The sequence below is a fragment of the Microtus oregoni genome, unplaced genomic scaffold (assembly GCF_018167655.1).
Source record: "Microtus oregoni isolate MIOR12 unplaced genomic scaffold, Mior012 000000F_ref0000247, whole genome shotgun sequence".
Lineage (NCBI taxonomy): Eukaryota > Metazoa > Chordata > Mammalia > Rodentia > Cricetidae > Microtus > Microtus oregoni.
In genome coordinates, this window is record NW_024543059.1 from 94415996 (window position 1) to 94440449 (window position 24454).

The 24454-nt window shown below is 46.1% G+C and overlaps 2 protein-coding genes and 1 long non-coding RNA gene across 6 annotated transcripts in view; 2 read left to right on the top strand and 1 right to left on the bottom strand.

Moving 5' to 3' along the window:
- The window catches only part of LOC121443507 (choline/ethanolaminephosphotransferase 1), a 41305-nt gene extending 39843 nt beyond the window's left edge, over nt 1–1462 (top strand). For all 4 annotated transcript variants that reach the window (XM_041645506.1, XM_041645382.1, XM_041645296.1 and 1 more), the window contains exon 9: nt 692–1462. In XM_041645506.1, the coding sequence (XP_041501440.1) occupies nt 692–811 (120 nt within the window). In that variant the 3' untranslated portion in view covers nt 812–1462. The remainder of the gene's footprint in view (nt 1–691) is intronic.
- A 2223-nt stretch (nt 1463–3685) lies between these two features.
- On the bottom strand, nt 3686–22113 carry LOC121448768 (DENN domain-containing protein 2D). The gene is made up of 12 exons (XM_041652979.1): nt 21968–22113; nt 17528–17703; nt 16639–16751; nt 15957–16026; nt 14186–14263; nt 13186–13326; nt 11634–11782; nt 9184–9361; nt 5897–5938; nt 5427–5511; nt 4756–4995; nt 3686–4167 (listed from the first exon to the last, which is right to left on the bottom strand). The coding sequence occupies exons 1-12, from the start codon at nt 22023–22025 to the stop codon at nt 4091–4093; spliced, it is 1407 nt and encodes a 468-aa protein (XP_041508913.1). The 5' UTR covers nt 22026–22113; the 3' UTR covers nt 3686–4090.
- A 372-nt stretch (nt 22114–22485) lies between these two features.
- On the top strand, nt 22486–23828 carry LOC121448778. Its single transcript, XR_005974391.1, has 2 exons — nt 22486–22557; nt 23592–23828. It is a non-coding gene; the product is annotated as an uncharacterized LOC121448778 (long non-coding RNA).
- The last annotated feature ends 626 nt before the right edge of the window (nt 23829–24454 follow it).

A 24454-nucleotide genomic window follows, 5' to 3' on the forward strand; every position in this document is an offset into this window, starting at 1 on the left:
GTGAGCCAGTCCTTTGTAATGTGTTAAGAGTTCTTTATGACTTCAATGTTAGCCTGCATGTTTGTTAGGCTTACTATTCCTGCCTATGTGAAGACTCAACAATTCCAAACTTCTGATTGTTTGTATACCAGAAGTTTAGACTATATTCAGGCATAGCGACTCGTTTATAAATTGTTTGTGCCTGCTTTCATTCTATACTGGCAGAGTTGAGCAATTGTGAGAGAGAGTACAACTCAGAAAATGTGAAATAATTTTGTTGAGTATATAGCTTAGGGGTCAAGTTCTTGCCTAGCATGCATGAAGCCTTGCATTTGCCCCCCAGCACCATATTTAAAAAATCAGGCATGGTGGCATTGCCTGTGAGCCCAGCACTTGGGAATTGGAAGCCAGAGGATTGGAAGCTGAAGATCTTTTTTAGCTACATACTTAGTTTGAGGCTAGCCTAGGCTGTGGGAGCTTCTGTCTCAAAAAATAAATAATACAAAGTTTAACATATTTACCATCTCTCTAAGGAAAGATTTGTTAATCCTTAGTTCTAAAGGACACCAAGAGGCAACTATTACTCAACTGTATGAATTCGAAGATGAATTTGGGGAGAAGAGAGTCAGAAGCCACCCTTCTATCCTCTCAGGAAGTTAGGGAGGTCTGTGCACATGTTGAGAGTCTAATCAAATATCTCTTCTCTTTTTAGGTCTTCTCTTTCTTTGATTTGATTCGTTACTGTGTCAGTGTTTGCAATCAGATTGCATCTCACCTGCATATACATGTCTTCAGAATTAAAGCCTCTGCAGCTCACACTAATCATCACTAACGATGTGACTGGGGTTCTGTTAAGCTCATGTTTTCTGCAGGAAAGAATCCGAACATGTTAAGGAGAATGGGGGTGGATAAGAAGAACAAATGTAATTTATAATAATCAATGTTATATAACTTTCATTCTTTGTCACTGGTAACACTCCCTAACTGTCCTGTTAAGAATGGGAATGTCAGGTCCCATCCTGTAAAGTCAACATGTTGTCAGACAGGGTTTGGCTCCAGAAAGCATGCAGGGAAAATGCCATGTGCTGTGATTTTCCTGACTTCAGACTATCAGTCGGAGGAGCGTATTCCCAGTGGTGGTGATTCTAATGTAAAATTTTTACAGGCCAAACGATGGTTGCTTTATAATTTTAACAAATCGTCATCTTTTAGTAACATCTTGTTTATTGTCTTCTCAGACTTTCTTTTGTAAGGAACTCGGCTTGTGACATTTACAACCTACTAGCTTGTGAGGTGAGAGCAGTCATAAAGACCTTAAATTTGGATGGCAAGGGTTCCTGTCTGTATATTGTTGAGGAAGTGATTTTATTATTGATCAAGAAATGGTGTTTCTCACGGGCTTGGGAAATCTTGGCTAGCATGCATATAATGTGGTAACTTTGTCAATCCATTTTATTTTTTTAAATAAATATATGATCTCAGAGCCAGCCTGTTTTCTCATTTTTATTCAGGAGAAAGGTAAACTAAATATTAAATGTCATTTTTTTTAATTGAGACAAATTTTATTTCTGTTCTTAACAATTAAGGCAATATGGTCGGCTGTGTTGTCATGATGTGCTTTTGACCATTCTATTGTAGAAACTGTTAAATCTTTTATAAAGGAAACATATTTTGTTCATTTTCTCTCCTGTAGGTTCTTTCTATTGCAGTCATTACTCCCACGTTTCAGTCATTGCCCAGAAATGGGGTGGTGGTGGACTTTGCCTTTTCCTTTTTGGTATTTAGACTACTGTTTGAATGTTCTATGTGAATCACATTTGTTTTTGTTGTATCCAGATGTTTCTTTACTATAAAGAAGTACAAAGGGTAGTGAATCCCAGCATTCAGAGGTGGAAGCGGGAGGATCAGAAATTCAAGTTGTCCTTTACTATGGAGTTTTAGGACAGTCTGAGCTACACAAGATGTGGAAAATCAGGGTGGAGGGAGGACTGGGATGTAAAGATAATCTAAGAAGGCGGGGGGGGGGAAGGCAGGCAATCCTCCATTAGTACAGTTGCATCTCGTTTTATTTGACTATTTCAGCAGACATTCAACAATTGTTTATACCTAGTGAAAATTAAGCCCTGGAAAGACTAAAGGAAATACCAGTTATCACACATTATTGCTGTACTCCAGATGGAATCTGGGCTGTCTTCTGAATTCTAACTAGCGTTACCAAAGCTATAAACAGAGGTACTTAAGGATAATTGAAATAAATACATGTATTAATTTTTTTTTTCCTCGCCATGGAGAGAATCTGAAAAGCAGTCATGTTTATGTTTCCTTTGGCCCTAGATAACATCAGCAACATCAGCCAATGATTGGTTTGTACAGAGCCTCACCCAACCCGGGTTGTTGTGTTCATTTACCTACTAGAGTATGAGAATCATTCAACAATGTGGATGCTTTTAGAAAACATATTCCCAGGACTTTTGGGGGAGTGGGTTTTCGATAAAGTCCCTCAGTAACTCGAGCTGGTCTTGAACTCTCAGTTCTCCTTGCTTAGCTTCCTGAATGCTGGGATTATAGGCTGTGCCACTTTACCGCAGTCCAGGTCCAATCACTATAGAGAATTTGGTAGACTTATATTGGAGCCTTAGTATTTTCACAGCCTTAACAGCATTCTGGTTCTTGGGTTTTGAAACTTTTCAAGATCTAACTAGGTTTAGCAACCACTTCTATATATCTGTAAAGATATAATGATTCCTAGAAACTGCAAAACTACAGTTAGGTATGGCACGTGGACATCTGCCACCGGCAGCAGGAGTTGTGTTCATCAAATCAGAGTGTATCCTTTCAACTTCCATTTTGTCCCTCTGCTTCTTGTTACACCCCCACCTCATTTGCATTCTTTGTATGGAATTCAGAAATTTCTAAAGGCTACAATAAGAAAATACAGAGTGAAACATTTCAAAGAATTCTAGAAGACAAGATGTTTCTCTTGTAGGTTTAAACAGAAACTTGAGTGGAGGTATAGAAAAAGAAGGGCCCAGATAACTTGTCAATACTTTGGATTGCAAAGGGGGGAATGCCAATGCAGAGATCTTTTCACCTTGAGCTGGAGAATGGAACTGGAACCTTAATAAGTGGTTGAGGTGAGATGCCTAAGATTGAAGGTAAAGGACTAACCCTAACCCTAAGATTGAAGGTAAAGGACTAACCCTAACCCTAAGATTGAAGGTAAAGGACTAACCCTAACCCTAAGATTGAAGGTAAAGGACTAACCCTAACCCTAAGATTGAAGGGAAAGGACTAACCCTAACCCTAAGATTGAAGGGAAAGGACTAACCCTAACCCTAAGATTGAAGGGAAAGGACTAACCCTAAACCCTAAGATTGAAGGTAAAGGACTAACCCTAACTGGGCTATGGGCAGGCTGGCCTTGTTAGCAAAGTCATGAGACAGCTTTGAAGGGCTTCTGTCAACTGAGGCCAAAGCTGCCTTCTTCCTGCTACCCGTTTCTGCCCAAGATACTGGGAAGCACACCAGACTAGTACCAAAGACTACTATGCTGTGGCCACTCTGATCAAGATTTCTTTCTCTTCTTACTAGAAGTAGAGCTGCTGACCCCTGATTTTTGTGATTCCAAATAGCCTAGTGTGACCAGGTCCTCCTCCACGTCTAGTTCAGTTTGTTCTCCGATGCGGTGCCTCCTAGATGGACAAACAACAAGGTTTTTATCTTTATTCTCATCCTCACGTCACGACAATTTTGTACATGTGTCGTTGGGCCACAACAGTGTTCTCCGCTGAGGATTTTATAACGGTGGTTCCCAGAAGATGGCATTGGTGGCGACTTCTAGTCAAACACCTGCAGCTGTACTGCTGTTTCCTACTGTGTCCATTCTGCTAAAGGTGCAGCTTTGAGTACAGTTCAATGAGTTCAGATGGGATGAGAGCTCTCAAAGTTCTGAGGAATTCTGACACCAAGGATTCCAAACTCAGACACCACTTTGAAGCAAGACTGGGTTACCAGTTGGAAGGAGGCCGTGGATTCCAGGGCTGATCCTGTCACACCAGAAGGGCCAAAGTCCAAATTGGCCTGTAGCTCTAGACACTTGCTCACCACAGCTTTTACTTCACAGTCTTTTCTTTTGCTTTCTTCTGCTTCTTCTGTTCCTCGTATTCAAGTATTTTCTTTTGGAAATAGCCTGTGAGTTCAAACAGGTGTTAGTTAGGCAAACTGATGAGCTCAGGAGTAAGTACTCTCAACGGGCCTGAAGTCTGATCTGTGGAATTACATGTCTACAATCCTAGCTATTGGGAAACTGAGGCTACATAATGAGACTGTGACTCAAAAAAACAGAAAGACCCCACATTCTCCCCTACCCATAAGCTGCCAGAATCTCTAGGCACTCACCACATTTAATCTGACCCGAAGGGGAATCCACAAATAGTAGTTAGCTCCAGTATAAAACGAAAGAGGGCTCAGGCTGCTGAGTGATGAACAGACATCTCTGTACAAACTGCCTGCCCCTGAAGCAGTTTCTCTGGTAACTTCCATTGAGCCCATTGACCCCCACTGCTCTGCCTGCCACTGAAGAGATGCCTCTGTCTGTTTTTTGGTTTCTTTTCTGAGACAGGATTTTTCTGTAGGTTTGGAGCTTTCCTGGCAGTCACTTGAACTCAACAGAGATTCACCCATCTCTGTCTCACGACTGCTGGGATTAAAGGTATGTGCCAATAAAGGTACTCCTTAAGGGAGACACTTCTAGAGAAGTTGGTGTAGCTGTGTATACCTGCAGGAGGGTTCCTGCTCTTCTCTGCTTCCTGGATGAACAGGGAAAAAAGCTGTGTCTTCACAAACTTCTTCACAAATCGGCGCTTGGTCTTGGAGGTGATGGCTTTACAGAAGGATCGTTCTTGGAAGTGGCCTTGCCCACTGGCTTCCCGTTTGATATAGGACGCATAGTGGCCCACAGTCTTGACAAAGAACTGCACAAAAGGGCCTGAAACATGCTCATTGATTTGTTCTGAAGCTGCAGGAGACAGAAAGACCCATTATAGAGCAACAGAAGATTAAATTACCCAAATTCACCTCTAATTATGGTTTCTATTGTTGGCCAGAAGTTCCCAGGGGAAGCAACTGAGTAAATGAAAGGAAGCCTGAGATGTGAATGGCTTACAGCTACAATACCAACTTCCAGAAGTCTAGGACAGGAGGATTGCCATAAGTTTGAGACCATGTCTCACAAGACAAAAAAATAAATAAATAAAAATAAAAAAAAATGAAACTAGGAACTGGATATAGATTCTCTACCATTTCCTATGAAAAGAAGCAAAGTTTCATATTCAGAGTCTAGTCCCCTGACACAAGCTAGTAAATGGGTTTATTTTAGTAGACAAATTGGGAATCCTTCCCTCAAGCTCCCTGGGAAAGCCTAAAGTAAAAGAAGAGCCGGGAACTTACTCTTGAACTCATTTATCCCCTGACCAAGGGAGCCCAAGATGTCTTCTTGCAGTTTTGGCGGTAGGATGTCTTTTTCATCACCAACCTAGAAGGGAACAGAGCTAGGTCAAGGTCAAGGACTCTGGTCAGGAGATCAGGAAGGGGTCCAGGAGAATGTGAGGCGTGCCCTGAGTTCTTGCTCTACTCCACCCCAAACCACAGCTCCACAGAGAGGAACAGAAGTCATTTTGTTGCCTCCCGTTTGAATTCAAGCATGAGCAAGGTTCCCCACAAGTGTATATTGCTTGTTCAAAAGACACTGGCATATTGCATCAGTCAGTAAGGCATCTGGGTCCTTGCCTGTGGCCTTACGAGGGGAAGATAGCACAAGTTCATTCTCAGTGTGTCTGTTGATCAGTGGGACATCATGAGACTCAAAAGATGTTGGTGGCAAGTCTGTGCCAGCAGGTGCCATCAGCACAAACACTTACCGACAATAAGAAGGTTCCTTCACAAAGATTCACCAACAGGACCTGAAGTAAACACAGAATGGCTTTATCTCTTCACAAACCTCAACTGTCAACTCCCTTTCTTCCCATAACTATAGCAGCAACATCAACATTTGTAATTCTCATTTGACTGTCTCTGCCTGACATTCTCATTCCTTTTTGTGTGTCTAGAAATCTCATTCCCCAGGTAGGAAACTGTTTATAGGAACTGCTTTCTTAATGCAGAGCCATGTGCATGGCACACACACAATAATCATTTTGCATATTTGCATATTTTATTTAATTCTAGCAGTAGTTCTGTGAAGCAGGTGCTATCTCATTTTGTGAATGAGATAAACATAAATAAGTTTGTGTCAGAACCAAAGGAACTCCAAACTCCAATAGGCAGTTCAAATATCCAGACACAAGTTCAACCTGGCGTATAAGAGGATTTCTGGTTGTTAGCTATAAGCCAGCATTCTTTAGGAAATAGTGAAACTCATTCCCACCTCCCAAAAGGAGTCATTTCCCTTCCCTCTGAGAAAGGACTCCGCTAGCTACTCATCCATAATCCTGCTATTCTCTGCTCTCTTTTTTCCTCTCTCCCTCCTCTCCTCTCCTGTATCTGTCTCTCATTATTCTTTCTCGCTATGCTCTACTCTGCTCTGCATCTCTTGCCATCTCCCTCCCTCCACTATTCTCTCCTCCTCCCTAGCCCTGCCCACGTCCTATGTGCTGACACTGGTCAGTCTACTTCTTTCTGCTCTGGAGTCTTCTAGATGCCTCTCGCAGTTATCTCGTATCTGCAGTAAAAGTATTGACCATATTATGGAGCCATCATGTCAGCGGTTTCTTCAGTGCGCCTCCTTGCCTACAGTTCCCAGAGGTCATGGTGCTGAGACCTAAATTGTGGTCTTTGAGATCACATTCCTCTTCTCTCCCACCCTCCTTCAGCATCTTGTCCTCTGGTGCACTCAACAGAGGACTGGACAGAGGCAGCCATGTTTTGAGCTTTTCACATTTGCAGTCTTAGGTACAATTGCCTAGAGTTCTTAGAAGCTCCCTCAGATTGGCTGGAAGTGGAGGTCAGTGGTAGCGCGCATGTTTAGCATACTGTTGGACTGGATTCAGTTCATTAAAGGCTTAATAACAGCCTTGAGCCTTCCAGCAGGAAACTCAGCAAGGGGAGGACATGAGCTCAGGGTCAACAGGAAGAAGAAAGGAAAATAAGCAAAGGGGCCAATGCATGTACTGGCTACATATGAGGCAAGCGCAGCCTGAAAATCCTACAATTTAGAGCACAACACGAAACAGTCATGCTGCTGATTCCTTAGAGTATGGTTAGGTAATTGGACCACTTCTAATATTCAAATTAAAATATTTTAAATGATCACATTTTGACACCTGAAAACTCATGGACTCTGACATTATCCTTGGTTTTGCTTTAAGATAGGATCTTATGTCGTCTAGGGTGGTCTTGAACTCTGATCCTCTTACTTTCACTTCCTACTAGCAAGAAATAGCACAACCAACCTGTACTATATTTAAAACTAACATTCAAAACCAGCAACAATGACAGTATCAAACTGCTACCATTAGATGGGGATTTGATCACCAATGAACAATAGTTCTCCGGATCCTGTGCTGGCATTTAAGGACTATTTGGGGTCCTATGTTCAGTTTCCTACCTGGGTCTTGACAATAGAATGAAGGATCCCTATGTGTTCCCTACTTTCAAATATAAGGAAAGAGAAACTGGAAAATTTGCCAAAGCACGGCCTGCACTGTAATTATCCAACATCAGAGGAGAAACCCTGAACTAGTCCAGGCCTGAAACAACATGTATAAATAAAGTTTGAATGCCTTCATACAAGGAGGGCTGTTCATCTGGGAATGAAGAGAAGGGTAGGCATGAATATCTTTTTTGAGGTTGTTCCCAAAAATCTTTTCAGAATTTCATACTGTCTATGGAGTAATTCCTTTCAGAGAGCTTCTGTGGAGAATCAGAGAAACTTGCACTGTGCCCAAAGAGTACTTGTGCGTGCACTCCATATGACTTCCTCCCTTATCCTTCTTGCCCATTTTTCAGAGCAGCTGCAAAGGGATAAATTGAGCAAAAGCTCTTGACTAGCAAGATCCAGAGCTCTACTGGCCTTCGTTTGTCTTCCTGCCTGACTGTTGGGAGGAGCCTCAGTTTCAGAGGAGGGAAGTTACGTAACTTCTGGGGTTGAGACATTTTAGGTTTTATTGCTAAAGTGGGGCTGATACCCTGCTCCAGTTACTCATAAGGCTAAGGGTTGTTCACAGGGCATGTGTACTCAGCACAAGAGCTGGAGAAACAAAAGGCAACAGCCTACTTCTCTCCCTCCCAGGAGTACCTTCTAAAGCAGGGCTTTGGCCTTTCTTTGAGTTCCACTGCCGCCCCATCTGCACAGTAGACTTGCTGGATTCACCAACCTCTTATGCAAAGGGGAAATCCTCCCACTAGGACTACCTCCGGGCCTCTTTAGTGCTTGCATCAGGATGCTTCAAAAGGTAACTCTGCCTCTGCACAGTGAGTTAATGGTTAATCTGGGCTGACATTCCCAAGCAGTCCTGTATTCAGCTATAGCGATGATACTACAGTCTTTAGATCAAAGCACATGTTTCAAGTTGTTTGTCCGCCTTTGGGGGTAGATGTATGTGATCATCTTACTTTTGTCCACTTACACAGTTGAACTCTCTTCTGTGTCAGGGTCATTACCAAGAAACAAACTCAAGGCGGATTTGATTCTATATCATCGTTACCCACTGAGCTCTGGGCTACTCATAAAGATGGTACTTGTTCACATCTCTTCATCTTCAAGACTTAACAGTTTACAAAAGGGCTTGTTTCCAAGGAATTTGAATTCCAGAGGGGGTGTGCTTTGCACAAGCCAGCTGTGATCATTCATTTCACTGAGAGATCACTCACATGACTGCTCAGTATGGAGAATGAGCTAATAGGATCGTCCCATGAGCTCAGAATAAGCAGCATCTTGCTTCCTAAATCCAAAAAGGAGTCACTCAAACGAAGAGAACCAACATTCACTGGACATGGGCTGAGTATTAGGTGCCCAGCTAGTAGTATAGCCATGTCATTTTCCTCAGTCTCTAGCAACTGAAGACAGCCATCCCCAGTTTGCTGATAAATTCAGGTTTAAAGGGGTTAAGTGATAGGTCCCAAATCACACAGTTGTTGGCAGCAGACTTAGGATACAAATCAAAGCCTGCCAGGCTATAAACCGTGCGCTCTCTTCAATGCAGCTTACCTCTTCCATGGGACTGTCCATAACCTCCTGTAGGAAGCGCATCTGTACCCCAACCATGAAGGGGGTGGGGCAGCAGACAGTGGCCAGAAGGCTCTCGGGGACCACAGGGATGTACGTGTGTGCCCAACTAAAGGGGTAGAGCAGAGCCGCTGCAGCATGGATACACTGAGACAGGGTACTGGAACACAGAAGAAAGAATGGGTCAGCGAGGCTTCTCTGTTCCTATGCACTGACTCAGAGCCCCACGCCTACAGAAGCTACTGGAAATATTCCTACGCTGGGTAAAAAAAAAAAAAAAAAAAATCAAGTCTGGAAGCCATGGAGATCATAGAGCTTGTAGCTACTTGTTGCTAAGAGAAGGGTAGAAATCAGGAGAGGCGAGGCCCTACTACCAGGGCGGGGCCCCCTTTAATCTCTATTCCCAGCTAGTTCTTCCAAGTCTTTACTGACTAAAAATAAGAGTGGCTCAGAAGACATGTCTTCATTTAAGCAGGCTATGAGCGAGCCTCTACTCTGCAATGGACAGGGATAACTAGAAGAATAGCACTTGCCCTTCTTTGAAGAACTCACAGCACAGTGAAGAAACAAGCCAGCTGACACCAGGCTTTGGTGAAGAGGCAGAAGTATCATCCACAGCCATGTACCCCTAAGGCTCCCTGTAGCCATCTGAGGTTACTGAAAGCTCTCAGGTTGGTGCCCGAGTTAGTTTGGGAAATTCCTGGGTTCCAGGAACCACTACTCAGAAATTCCGGAAAGTCCCACAGAGGTGACTCTTGGAGACTTTGCTACACGGATTCCTAATGGCATGACTCTCCAAGTCACAACTCGACCTCTTTCCTTGCCCTCACCATACACAGCCCATCTCTGGATTCCCTATTCTCCACTAGCTCTCATGGCTTTTCCTTTCTCCAGCCAAATCGCCCCACATCTAAGGCCAATAAAAACACAGATGCGGAAACCTTGGTATCAAGCTAGCACTTCCTGAGTTTGAAAGACCAAGTCTCTGAGTGCCTAGCTAAAAAAACTTGGCGAGCTGGAAGTCCCCTCCCTGCACCAGCCTCCAGTTACTGAAAATTCCATGTGGAAAGAAAGTAGGAAGTGTTAACATTTCCTGGAGAAAGTTCATTCTTGAGAGGTATATGAGCAGCCTCTTCACACCCCAAACACTTATCAATAGAGAAAGAACTTAGTTGGAGCCTGAGCCCCAGCTGCCACAAAAACTTCTTCCACACTGGACTGGAGCAGCAGAGCCTCCTCTGAAACAAAAATCATGACCCTTTCCACAAGAATTAGCCTATGATATTTTCCTTTTTCACTATTGTTGACGTTACTATGTTCAACACACAGACCCCCTGACACCTGCCAAGATTCCTTTTTTCTTGAACTCGTGACATCCCTTGATCCTCTCTAGTGTCCTCAACTTCTTTTCCTTCTTCCCCAACGGATAGTACCAAAATTATAGATAGATCAAAGGACAGATCAAAATTATTGCTTCTTGCTGTGATGACACACACCTTGAATCCCAGCACTCAGTAGGTAGAGACAGGCAGATCTCTGTAAGTTCCAAGACAGCTAGGGCTACAGAGTAATCCCTACTCTTTTTATGAGTTTTTTTCCCTCTGCCTGACCCAGGTGTTCCTACATCCTTTTCAGATTGAATTCCCTCAAAGGTGGTAGCTTCCTGCTTCTACATACAGGTTTATACTCAACTGTGAACTGACTGAGCGTAGCAGGTCGTCCTCACCAATCTGCATCTGCCGGTGCCCTGGGTGTCTACAACTGTGCATCATCACCTTTAATCCTCCTCATCACAACCATATAAAGCAAATCCAATCAATTTCATCCTACAGATAAGCAGATTTTTACTTCAAGAAGTAAGAAGCTGACCTAAGCAGAACTATAGCTAAAAGTGGAAGAACAAGATTTGAAAGTCATTCTGCTGGTTTCAATACCTATGCTTAAAGCCAATACATAACCCCTCATCTCCTTCAGAGCAAACACAGAGTCTTCTTGCTATCTCCCCAATGCCTGGCATCTGGCAAACAGCTGACATGCAATAAATATTTGTTCAGTGAGTTCATAAGTGTGGAGATGAGCTTATCCGCCATGCCATTATACAGCTTCCTGTCCTCTTCCCCACCCTCTTCCCTCCCTCAGCCTGGCCTTGCATAAGTGCAGAATCATGTCTGCATTCACCCTAGCTGGCCCCACCTGTACTGTACCAGGAACACTCCATGTCCTTCTTAGATTCTAGTCAGGCGGCAATCAGGTTTGGAGATGACCAGACAAGTCGCACTACCTGTTTCTCTAGGCCTAAAATGCAGATCCAGGAACTCAAAGCTGGAAGGTGCACACATGGGCTCTATAGTCAGACTGCCTTTAAGAAGCCCCAGTAATGTCCCTTGAATCGGGGGTGCAGATTAGTGTGGCCAGCCAGCGGCTGAGCTTACCTGAGACCTTCTGCCAGGAAGATGATTTTTCTTTCCAGGACTGCAGAGGCAAAGATCTGAATAATCTGCTCAAACTGCAGACAGTTCAACAGAGCACTAAAGTCCACATGCTCTAGGTGGGAGTCCAGGGGCCGTGTCAGTGAGATGAACTGTGGGACGACCAGAGAGAGAGGCCTCAGCAATACAAAACCACAGACCTAAACAGGCCTATCCCATTCCTCCTACAGGACAGATCTGATCCTGGCTCACCCAGCAGTGGCTTCCTTCTGCCCTGAGGACAGCTAGGTGGAATCTTCAGTATGGCCCATGAGGTCCAGCCTGGGATACATCCCCATCTCCACATGCCTCATTGTGTGGATGGCTCATGGGGTCCAGCCTGGTACACATCCCCATCTTCACATGCCTCACCGTGTGCATGGCCCATGAGGTCCAGCCTGGGACACATGCCCATCTCCACAATCCTTACCATGTGAATGGCCCATGAGGTCCAGCCTGGGACACATGCCCATCTCCACATGCCTCACCGTATGCATGGCCCATGAGGTCCAGCCTGGGACACATCCCCATCTCCACAATCCTTACCATGTGAATGGCCCATGAGGTCCAGCCTGGGATACATCCCCATCACCACATGCCTCACCATGTGGATGGCTCATGGGGTCCAGCCTGGGATACATCCCCATCTCCACAATCCTCATGTTCTGGGGCAGAGCTCCTCTCCTGCCTAAGCCTGGCATGGGTCAGGCCTCCCATATACTGATCTCCTCGCTTCATTCTTGGTCATCTTAAGACCTCCTCACCTTTTTCTCATGCTACACACTGCTTTCTCTTTCAGTGTGATTGCCTAATCTTCCTCTGGTTCTCTTGGCTCTCACGTTCTCTGGAATGTGTACACACCATTCACTCATTTACACATTGACTTATGTGCCTTCTCCATGAGACTTAGCTCCGCGAGGTCAGGAGCCTCATTCCTTTCACTCAGCATCCAGAAAATGCACATTTAGAAACAGAACACCTCAGTTCTTGTTTCCCCTTCAATACTTATTCTTCCTAGTGACTCCCCGATTCTTCTGTAAGAATGACCAGGTTCAGAGGTACACGTGGAATTTCCATAGTCCCCGCGATCCTGACTGGAATTCCAGTTGGGCCTCTAGTTCTTTAGTGACTCGGAACAACTGTACCTCATGACATGGGTGTGGACGTACGGGTGGGGATGAGTGATAAGAAGTAAAACAGATGGAGACTGTAGGGTAGAGATACAGGACACGCACACGGAGAGAATAGGAGTAAGGCGTAAGAGCAACTGGGAGTTTGGAGACTACAGACAAACTAAGCCCCATACATGATCACAGACAAAACTCAATAGGCTAAGTAACTGCTGGTGGACATCAGGTTAGAAGGTGCAGCACATTGGGCTGACATTTTAGCTCTGCCAAAAATCATAATGCCAGGCTCAGCTTCCCTATACGTTAGCCAGGTGAATGAAATAAGAGCGTTGGGCAGTCCCACAGATGTCCACCCTCTCCAGCCAGTCACACACTTGTCAGCCTACCTCTGTGCCTGAGTCAGGGATGAAACTCTTAAGGGTGACAGTCTTTCCGGGTGCGGGGAAGGCTGCCTCTCGGAGACCTTGCATGAATGGGTAGATGACAGCCATGGAGATCTGGTGTCTCTTCTCTACTTCATCTAGTATCTGCAGGGAAAGGACCACAGGAAGCAAGGCTTAAAGGGATTCTACTGAATGCCCTAAGGCTCTCACACTGCTTCTGCTTCTACTCTGGTATTTTCTAGACCCCTCCACCAACTGGCTTCCATCTCATGGACAAAACCTACACCCCCAAGATTTCTTTTGATTTCATATTCCTTTCTTCTCCTAGCACCGACGTGAAAGTACCAAGCCTAGCAAGTCATCTTCCATGTTAGCACTGGCTGGAGTAGCAGTCTAGAAGCCTAACCTTCTGGGCCTCACTGTCCCATTTCCTCTGGACTGTCATCAGGGTGAAGCTGCCACCAGCCTTCAGTGTGATTCACAGAAGATCCACCCAAGCAGAATACCATTAAGTTCCTCTCCCACAGCCAGTCCTTCTGGCCACCAAGACAGTCCATGGACAGAATCAGTTCTGCCTTGATTCTGTCCCCAGCAACACAAGTCCTTAATTTCTCTTCCAGCTTCATCAAAGTCAGGGTAAATCTAGAGATCCTCACTGTGTTTTTGCCTTTAGACTTTCGTGGTACCCTCCTTTTTATTTATTTTTTTTATTTTTTTGATGGATTTTCTCATGTTATACCTCATCTGAGCCTCATACCCACCAGGAAGACAGAATAACAGACAACAGTTCTCTCTGCAGGGGAAACCGTCTCCTAGATTTCCTTTAAATAGGGTTAAGCTCCGGTCCCTCCTGTCTCAGTTTTACCCAATATTCTTGATACTGGCTGGGCTATCAGGAAGACATTCTACTAAGGGCTCAAGTTGCAAGGCAAGCAGCCAGGCAGAGCCAGAAAGCCGAACAGGCCTGCCTAACAGGCTCCAAGGAATCTTGTCCTAACCTTACCTTGGAGAACAGGCCGAAGCAGCCGATGCAACTGATGATGCAGTATACTTTGGGAAGGCGAGGGCCAGGACCGGCAGGCTGGGGAGGAACAAGAGTTTCCTTCAGGGCTACAGTTTCCACAAGGGTTTCCCCCACATGGGACTGATGGGGCAAAAGGTGGAGTGCTGTGGATGGGGGCCAGTGGTTAGATGGAGAAGAGCCTGTGCAGAGGTTCTCTTCATGGAACAGACCCAGGGTCAAAATAGTCACCAAAGTCAAAAGATGATGATTGCTATTTACAAAGCCACATTATGCAACCAGCCTAAGTGCCTCTCAACAAATGAAAAGGTAACAATAATGTGTCATATAAACAACGTGGAGTATTAGTCATATAATAAGAAAAACAAAATTATGACTTTTTGAGGAAAATGGATGTAGCTGGCAATTATTCTCTAAAGCCAAAGAAACCAGGCACAGAAAGACAAATACATGCTTTCTATTTCATATGCAAGATTTGGATTTTAGAAAAAGAAGACATAAATAAAAGACATGAGGAGCTACAGATGTATCTCAGTGGTTAAAGAGCACACAGTAGTCTTCCAGAAGATCCAAACTCAATACCCAGCACTGACTCCAAATTCAATGCCCAGCACTGACAGCGGATGGCTCACAGCCACCTTTGACTCCAGCTCAGGGGATGCCCCTTCATCTTCTGGCCTCATAAGACACCCATACACATTTGTGCATAGCTCACACACAGACATGTACATATGCACACATCCCACGTAGGCATACACATACACACACACACACACACACACACACACACACACACATATATATATGTATATATATATATATTCTTTTAAAAAGAGAGAGACAGGAGAGCCAAAGAGACAGATCCATGATTAAAAGAGTTTGGTGCTCTTGCAGATGACCTAGGTTTGGTTCCCAGCTACATGGTAGCTCACAACCATTTGTAACTCCAGAGGACCTAGCTCCCTCTTCAGTCCTTCAGGAGCAGCAGGCAAGCACACAGTGCACTTATGTGCATCCAGTCAAACACTCACACACTTAAATAAAAATAAAGAAAAAGGATGAAGATCATAAAATTAGAAATGAGATTATTTGGAAAGAGCAGGGGAACTGGTGTGATGGGCATAGCAAGTATGTATAGTTCAAGTACATGGATTATACATAAGAAAATACCATAATATCTGTTCTTTTATATATAACGGCTACATGCTAATAAGAGAAGAGAAGGAAGAAAAGGAGGAAGGAGGTGTGAGTGGCAGCCTTTGGGGGCCAGAAACCCAAAGGTAAACACTACTGACTCATGACTAACATGAGCTGAAGGTCAGTGAGAACAAAAACTAGTGTGTCTTAGCCATGAGGAAATGTCTAGAGAGGAAAGCATTGGAAAGCTGTCTAGCGAATCCTTGCTCTGAAAGCCAAGAATTAAACCTTGTTCAAATCTCAGACTGTCAGGGAGGCTCCAGGGAACAAGGCAAGCAGGCCTGCATAGAAAAGACTATAAGAGGGTTCTGCTGGAGCATCTCACTGAGCCAGGAGAGCCCAGACGGTAGCCTAGTGGCAGAGGAGGGGAGGGACAGTGTGTCCTTGTTCTTGTGGGGTTACTAACATGGCAGCATGTGCAGAGATGTACTCTCCCTAGAACCACCACTGCCACTGCGCCTGAGCCTTTGTAGGAGCGGCTTTGGCAAGCCCTGCTGTGGAGCTAAACAGTCTGCAGAGAGGAAGGAGCGGTTCTGAGGTTCTGAATAGCACCGACCAGGAGGCGCCTGCAGTATCCAATCTTCCTGCTTCCATCCACGTTGGTCAGGACAAATGAGAAGGTCTCCCTAAGAGAGAGCAAACCAATGTTGTGCATTTGCTCATGAGATTTCTAAAACAAGATTAAAGTCAGCATCAGAGAAGTGAAGAGGAGGACCAAGGGGCGTTGCTGATTAATCACGAGGGTGATCACCTCAGTCACTTATTAAGCACGCAGTGGTGCCAAGCCCAAATGATCACCTCATTTGAGACTCAAATAACCTTTCTGAAGGAGGTTCGATTAGTATTACCACTTTAAAGACAAAGTAAGCAAGACTCAGAGAAGGCATTTTTTAGCTAAAATTTGAAGTCATCGTGGACTTCCAGTGTTCATGATGTAAGAAGCTTCTTGATATTGTCTTGTTAGAGTCCAAAAGCTTTCTTTCTTGTCTACCTTCTGCCAGTGGCAGAGTCAAAAAAAAAAAAAAAAGAGTGACTGTTTCTTGAAGGACAGGATAGAGGCTCTCAAGCATCTTTGGATAGAGGTCAAGTCACAGCTAAGATCTTTGGCCTAAAGGACCTTAGGCAAAAATTTCCATGGTAAAAACTCAGCACACTCTCAGTGATGGGGGGAACACAAGGGCCACACATTTGACCTCCCATCCATATCTGATACCCTTGTCCCCAGGCTGAGTGGTTACCTGGGATAGTCTGTGAGGGGTGCCCACTCATTCCCATCGGGGAAGCAGAATAAAGGAATGGCTTTGAGCAGCCGTTCTTCCTCCTCCTGTTGACCCCGGAGCAGGTTCTCCCTCTGGAAGGAAAAGGCAAGGAAAGTTAGGCAGGGAGGCAGGGGCCAGAAGGCTATTAGCCTTCTTTCCTGTTAGTATGGAGTACAAAGGTGCCTTTGACATAGTCTGCATTCTAGTTCTAGCTGGAATGACCCCTAAGAGAAAATTTGTTCTAGGCCACATCAATATAACCTGGGATTAGAATTCACTATCCTGAGGAATTTTACATATTCAAAAAGGAGGTTAGACAGGTCATCTGAACCCTGAGAGGATGACATCAGAGAGATACCACATCAAAGAAAAGAAACAACCTCTCCAGAGCTGCTAACAAGAGGGGGTCGAAGAGAATGCTGCACTGCCCTCACCCAGTGCACCACCACACAAGGGGGGCTCTAAGCTCCGGGAGTCTGATCTTAGCCTGTGTTTGTGTCTTGGGTCTGCCTGATTCTCCACCACACAGCAGGAAGGGCATGCCTCCTTAGGCATCCCTGCTGAAGCCGAGCTTTTCTGTCAGAAAAGGTGACTGAGGTGGAATTCGGAAAAACGAGGCGATTCCCAGAGGGTGAGAGCACGGGGCTCATTTCCCTGCTCCAGAAGTTTAGTCAGTCAGTCACTGCAGACAGACCTAGATTCTCGGGGTGATACCAGAAAGCTAGGGCTGGGCCACAAAGGAAATGAGAGCAGTGAGCTCAGAGCTCCAAAGCTGGCAGGGTGGTAGGGAGCAGAACTTCACCACCTTTTAAACACCCTTCTCTTTCCCTACCTCTGCCCTCAGGCCCCACCTCTCCTCCGTCCTTACCTTGGGAAACTGGTAGGTGATCGTGGGTTCATAGTCATCCCCTGAACGCTTTTTCTTTAAAGAAACAACAAGAAGGTATTCAAAGAAGTGCTGGCCTCCAGCAAAGTTGGACAGGGAATGTTCCTGGGTCCTCTCTGGTTCTGTGGCAGCTTCCCCAGTATTGTTCTGAGAAGGTCCTAAAACGGAAATGCAGGGGCCCCCTGAGTATTCCATTCCTCCATTCTGTACAGTGTGTGAGAACCTGGGCAACCTGCATGCCTCAAGGCCACGTTGCCAGTGCTGATACCCAAGCCTGACCAGGCACCACCAGTCCCTGGGTGGGACCAGAGCCAAGTGGGCAGTTTCCACACCTGTCCTGGAAAACCTGAAACTGTGGAGTGACACTGGGAGGCAAAGAAAACACTGCTGTAGAAACTGAGGAGCCATGTTGTGTAGGTTCTTGGAGGCCTGATGACTGAAACTGTACTTCTGCCTACCATAGCAGCTCTGGTAGCATTTCAAACACCCTGGGGAAATTTGTTCTAAATAATCAGATGAGCCCCTAGGGCATTTTCTTTTGGCCATACCAAGAGCTGCACAGGAGACATGACTAGCTCTGCAAACTGATAAGGTAATCCTCTTGGTCCGATCACATGGGGGCCATGTGGATTTTGGCATGCAAAGGGAAAAGAAGGAGGAGCACTCCAGGAGGAAACAGCCCATAAGAGGATCACCCCAAAAAGGAAGTAGGCAATCCAGTTCTGACCTGCTCGAAGTCGTGGCAAGCGATTTCGGAGCAGCCTGAGGGTTCGGCCTACCCCTTGTCCTTCCATCGCTCTGGGCTTGGAGGGCATGGAAGTTCTTTCTCCTGCAGGCTGGCCACAGGGAGCCTGAGAAAGAGCCTTCTGCTTTGTTCTCCAATTACAGCTTTACTAAGCCGAACCATGCGCTGTCTCCCAAAGGCAGAGAGCAGTTTCCATCCTGTGTACTCCGTAGTTGAGCAAGAAGGATGTGAAAGGACCCACGATGCAGCTTAACATGGGCACTGACAGAGGCAGCATCCTGGCACTACAGCTCAGCTCTTGGCTCCTCCCAGGAGCCCCAGGGTGTGGTAAGAGAAAAGGTCATGAGCAAACATCTCAAGGCACAGCTGCTTCTGGACTAAGAGCTTTAAATTCCGGTGCCGCAGACCATGTGGTGAGTCTTTACTACCTTAGGCAGTGAGGGATGCCTGGAAAAACCAGATCATGGACTCCAGCCCCTCTTTGATCTCAGCATAGGTACTTTACATCCCATATCTTTGGTTATTCTCTCAAATTGCTTTCTCAAGTTGCTCATCAGAAACTGCAAAGTCCCACCAAGCCAACTGACGAATTCTGAAACAGGCCTTCAGGATCTCAACCAAGAACACAGGACTGAACACTTCCTGCAACCAAGATGCCACTGCCTTACCCTGAATCAGATAAGTAATCTTATCCAGATCTCTAAAAGTAATTTCTAGCAAGAGAGCGAGTCTCTCAACAGACCCCATGGATTCGCTCCTGACGGCGAAGGAAAGAACAAAGCCCACCTCTGAGAAGTTCCTGATATTGACGGAATAACTACAAAGGTAAGCCCCTAACTCCCTGTAACATGTTCTAGTCTAAGACAGGGAACTTTTTCATTGGGACTATTCCAAGACTCTAGCAGATTCCTTCTTTCTCAAGGAAGCACTGACTCAGGACATTGTCCCTAGCCTAGAGCAGGGGACTGGTTTCATCAGCAACAATGTGGATATAAGTGCATCCTCACCCCTCCTGGACTCCTGCTCAGTCTTTCCCCTGACTGGGCCAGGTCAACATCCTAAACTGCAGACCCAGTGTTGTGTCTAAAGGCTGAGGAAGGGGGAAAGGAGCTATTGATAACCCAGGTTTCTCACAGAAAGTCCTGAACAAGGAAATGCATGGGATAAGAGGAAAGAGCCCCTGCCAGGAAGTTGCTTAATGGGGAGGGAGGAAGCAAAGTGATCTGGTGCCTATGTCTGCCACTCCTGCAAAGAATTAGCAATCCTCTGGGAGGGAGTGGGTTGCTGTGGTAGGAAGGCTGTCCCTCTGCTCCTAAGAGCTCTAAAACTGGTCTTTCATGGCACCAGGAAAAGTGGGGACTCGGAGGTCCAAAGTTGACTTGTTGGAGAAGCCCCAATCATTGTAAATAGGATGAGAGCTGGAACAGTGTGAGGGATAAACCAGGACACCCCAGGCAGTCACGTGTCTTTCCTGTACTCTGTATAGACATGTTACATAATCTTTACAGGGTGTCTGAAGGAACAAGCACCTGCCTGAACCAGAAGGGAAAACTGAGGAATTAAGTAACTTGGGTAATTTAAAATGAACAGGATCTGTAGAAGATGAGAATTACAAGGGTTCCAAATCCAAGCTCAGGCCTTCTGGTGTATTACACAGTCAACCTCACATGGTGTGTGTGTGTGTGTGTGTGTGTGTGTGTGTGTGTGTGTGTGTGTGTGTTGGAAGGGGAGCAGTAATCAAATGATGGCTTGGACAGCCAGAATCATCTTCCTGATCATCCCAGAACCTCAGGAAGTAAGTCTTTTCCTAAGTCCTTGGGGCAGCATTTTCACGCCATTTCCTCCTGCTTTATCAGGAGAAAGTAGGCAACAGCAAAGGCAGAGATCCTAGACCAAAGAAAAGTAACTAGACTTTTTAGGCTGAGGCTCAAGAGAGTCGATAAAAGAGTGTTTTCTCCTTCTCCCTCTTTCAAAAGCGTTTGTCACAGAAAAGCATGAGAAGAACTAATTTGCATCAAACTCCTGCATAATATAACGCATCTCACTTAATCCCTCATGCGCCGGAATGAATTCTTATCCTCATTTTTAATTGAGAAAGGAGCCACCCTCTAAGGAAGTCAAGAGTCGGGTTACACTAGTTCCTCCACCAGAAAGCCCCTCCCACAACCACCTGAAGGAAAGGGGACTTTGGGGAACCTTGATCTGAAAGGCTGTTGTTTGTTCTTTGGCGAGCTGCTAGCTGCTAGCAACCCAGAACCACCACAGCAGTCTTCCCCACTATTGTTTTACGCAGGCACGCACGCACTCACGCACTCAAGCACGCAGGCACCCACCCACAGACAGCCCTCTGAGAAACAACTGCTTGAGCCAGAAGGGGAAATCCCCCAGGAAGTAGAAGGATAACAAGAAAGTTGAAAAAGTCACACCCATATGATCTGACAGGTGCTAAACTTGTGAACAGGCACATATAGATGGGCCTGTCTTCCTGTTCTTCAACCACAAGCCCCCCCCCCCCCCCACCACCACCACCACTGCTACCTTTATGCTGCTGTAAGGGTCGGGTGGCAGAAGATTACCCGGGTCTAGGAAGCCCAAGAAAACCAAGCCAGAACTCCGCAGGAAAATTTAAAAAAAAAAAAAAAGTCACATTTTTTCCCCCAATACTGCTCCAGCAATTGCAGACCCCTCCCCTGCATGCAGAGAAGAGAGGCATGTGCCAAAACAACCACAGCTGGAGCAGATGTGAGGGTGGCAGAAGTGAGAAAGGACAAAGAGCAGATCAGTCACAAGTCACTGCAGATCCGAGAAGGAAGTACTGACCTCAAGTACCGGGGCCTATTACGAAAGGGGTCCACAGACCACTTGCAAATACTGGAAGGGGTGAACTCTCGGGATGACCCCTACAAATCCTTCAGGCCTCTATTCAGAACCACGGGCTCTGAACCAACTCAGGGGTGGCAGCTCAAGGATAGCACTGGCCAGCCATAAACAACAGATGCTTGTTGAATGAATGGATACATTAATGAATCCTAATTGCCCTTCTTCCAAACCCCAAGGCACCAGATACGTAGAAAGGAAACGTGACAAGATCTTGTCATTTCATCCCTTCCATACACCCTGAACAGGGAAACGCTTCCCACCTCACTGGTCAGAACTCAAGGTCAGGGTTGAGAAAACAGCTGGGCTGACAGTACCTATTCTCTACCTCCCTCCACCTCCCCCAGACCCCGCGCCTTGGCCAGTCCTAAGGTCTTGAAGAGCCAGTTTTTGTGGCGCAGTTATCAGCAAGGACAAGCTGGCTCCCAGGAACTGAACAACCGCCAATCCAGTCCTAGGCAGCTAGCTAAGAAGGGAAGCTAAGCGTCTCCTGGAGGGCTTGGCAGCCCAAACTCTAGCCATAAAGCTCTACAAGCTTCCTGGATGGAAGGACACGTGGCCAGCAACCCAGAGCCCCACAACCCTTGCAGGTTCCTAGTCACCCGCTCCCCCTCAGCCCAACAGGTCTGTCCACTCGCTGATCTCTACCTGCTCTCTTGAGTTCACCTGCCTCCTGCCCAGCCCTCCCAGATCCCGCCCAAACTGCTCCTCGATCTTGTCCCCCGGTGCCGCACTGAGTATACAGTCCTGGCGCCCAGGTCCCCACGCCCTCTTCCCCTCGCGCTGTGACCCGCACTAACCCCCGCGGCCGCGCTTCAGTCTCAGGCTGGCTCGGAGGCGGCGGCCGAGCCCATCCATGGCCCCTCCAGTGCCCGGCGCCGGCTCCCACGTCCGCACCGGCCCCGCCCCCCAATCCTTGACCTGCGCTGGGGCCCCCTGGAACTTTCACTTTCACGCGGGAGGCGCGGGGAGGGGGGGCACTGGGGCGGGGCAGCGCACCTTCCGGGCTCCTGCCCAGCGCCTGGTGCACCTGGCCTGGCCGCGCTTCCCTGGTCCCCACCCTACCCCACTGCGCGTCAAGGTCTGGGGTGACAGAGGGCGCTAGACAGCGAGTCCGGGAGGGGCGGTGCCACCACACTGCAACCCTCTGTGAAACTCCACTTTCAAAAACACAATGAGAGGTGTCTGAAGAGACCCCTACCTCCAGTGCAAGGACTGGGAGATGCACCTCCCAGTTGTTTCCAAACTAACCAGAGAAGGTAAAGAACTCTCAGACCTTACTCCCTTCCAGCTAAATGTCTGTCTTTGCAAATCTTGTAGGAGCTGGCTACCTCCAGTTCTCTTTCTTTGTCATCTCTTCCTAGAGAAGGGACTGGAGAGGTGGATTAAGGTAAGGACTCCACCTTCCATTCGACCATTCGACGTTGCTCGTCCACAGATCAGAGGTGGGTGGTCCTTGGACTTCTCACAGGGCAGGGAACCCTGATCGCTCTTTGGGCTGACGATGGAGGGGGACTTGGTTAGGGGAGGGGGAGGGAAATTGGAGGCGGTGGCAGGGAAGAGACAGAAATCTTTAATAAATAAAGAAACGGAAAAAAAAGAAGCACAAAAAAAAAAAGGAGGATACTGGGAGCCTCGTTGCCGTGTGAAGATCAGATCTTGACTGTCTAGGATTAGGAAACCTTTAGAAAACTGTTCTGTGATACAAATGTAAAGGATGCCTATTGTCAACATTGTAACTATTTCCACTACTCTTCTGAGGCCAACACAGCTGCAGCCCTGCCTTTCTTTCTCTCCTCACCTCCGATGACTTCTAGATAGGCCCAGACTTAACCAGGTTCCTGTGATAAGCACCCCCTGTGGTTTCAGAGGTGCATCCTCTCTCCTTCCAGGATAGTACAGGTATCTGTAAGAGAGGGACAGGCAGAGTCAGCTTGAACTCTCTGTGTCCACCATGGTCTTTCTAACCTTGATTTCAGGAATAAAGGGCAAAAGGAAATGAAGATCAAAAAAAAAAAAAAAGAAAAAAAGAAAAAAAAAGTCTGGGGTCCACAGTCCTCTTCAGTCTCTCCATTTCTTGACCCCGGGTGACTCCACATTCCTCAGCTCTTTAGTTCAGAAGGAACTGGACAGCCAGCCTTGGCATTAAATTGACTACTCTGGGCAGAGGGTCTTTGAGTTGCCTTTATTCTGGGAGCAAGCAACTTGCACTTAATTCTAGAGTTTATTTCTGTTTCCTATCCCTCGGATCCTTCCATGAGAAAACATGAAAGGACATGGCTGTCCCCAAATTCCTTCTCTTATGAGACCCACAGCTTAAAAAATCTCTCACAAAAAAGGAGCTGCTTATGAAAACCTTGTACAATTTATTGACGTTATTCTGTCTTAACTGGGCCAAACGGTGTTTTCTTCCTTTATAAGCAGACGATTAAGAATATATGTGCACCAAGAAGACATGGACAAGAAGATTAATGGGAACTGTATTTGCTCGGAGAATGTGAGGAAGTAAAATCTACATTTGAAGCAGCCAGAACATAATGTGGAAACAACCTCAAACGTTCATTAACAACAACAAAAAAAAAAAAATGGGCGAATCACAGCAAAAGTATACAATTGTGTCTTATGCAGCATTAAAAGCAAATAAGCCCCTGTTGCATGCAATATAATGCCCATACTGTGCAAATATGATTTTTTAGCAAGAGTTACCAGACCCAGAATAGATATGCTTCAATTTACATAAAATTCAAAACTAACCTATAGCATGGGCAGTCAGGATGATGCCTCCTTTAGGGAAAAAGTAGGAAAAAATGGCTGGGGGATACCACACAACCTCTGGGGGATACCACACGACCTCTGGTGGGGGATGGAAACAGTTGACCAGTGCACTCCTACTGTGATGATAAAGCCATTTACTAGGTGCTTTGTACTAAAGATTTAGGGTTTTTATTTTATTTCTTTATTTGTTTGTTTGTTTTGAGAGAGAGAGTTTCTTTATATAGCCTTGGCTGTCCTGGAACACTGTAGCCCAGGCTGGCCCCGAATTCAGAGATCTGCCTGCCTCTGTCCTGAGTGCTGAGATTAAAGGCATGGACCGCCACTGCCTGAGGATTTAGAAAGCTTTAATAGGCTTTCACTTAGACCAGTGTCAGAAAGGTTGTTAATGGTTGTAGGGAAATGGAGGTGGAAACGGACCAAGAATTAATTTAGAAATTAGTGGAATGTGAAGAAGTAAGATCTACATCTCTGGGAAGGATGAACAACAGCGGGGGAAGGGGGAGTTAGTTCAG

Bases quoted from the DNA above. Each gene is read 5' to 3' on its own strand.
- LOC121448768 (XM_041652979.1), bottom strand. From the start codon at position 22,025: ATGGATGGGCTCGGCCGCCGCCTCCGAGCCAGCCTGAGACTGAAGCGC. The intron at 16,027-16,638 runs GTAACCACTCAG...GCTCTCTCTTAG, and splicing joins CCCCTCACAGACTATCCCAG to GGAGACCTTCTCATTTGTCC. The intron at 9,362-11,633 runs GTAAGCTCAGCC...TCTGTGTTCCAG, and splicing joins TTCCTGGCAGAAGGTCTCAG to TACCCTGTCTCAGTGTATCC.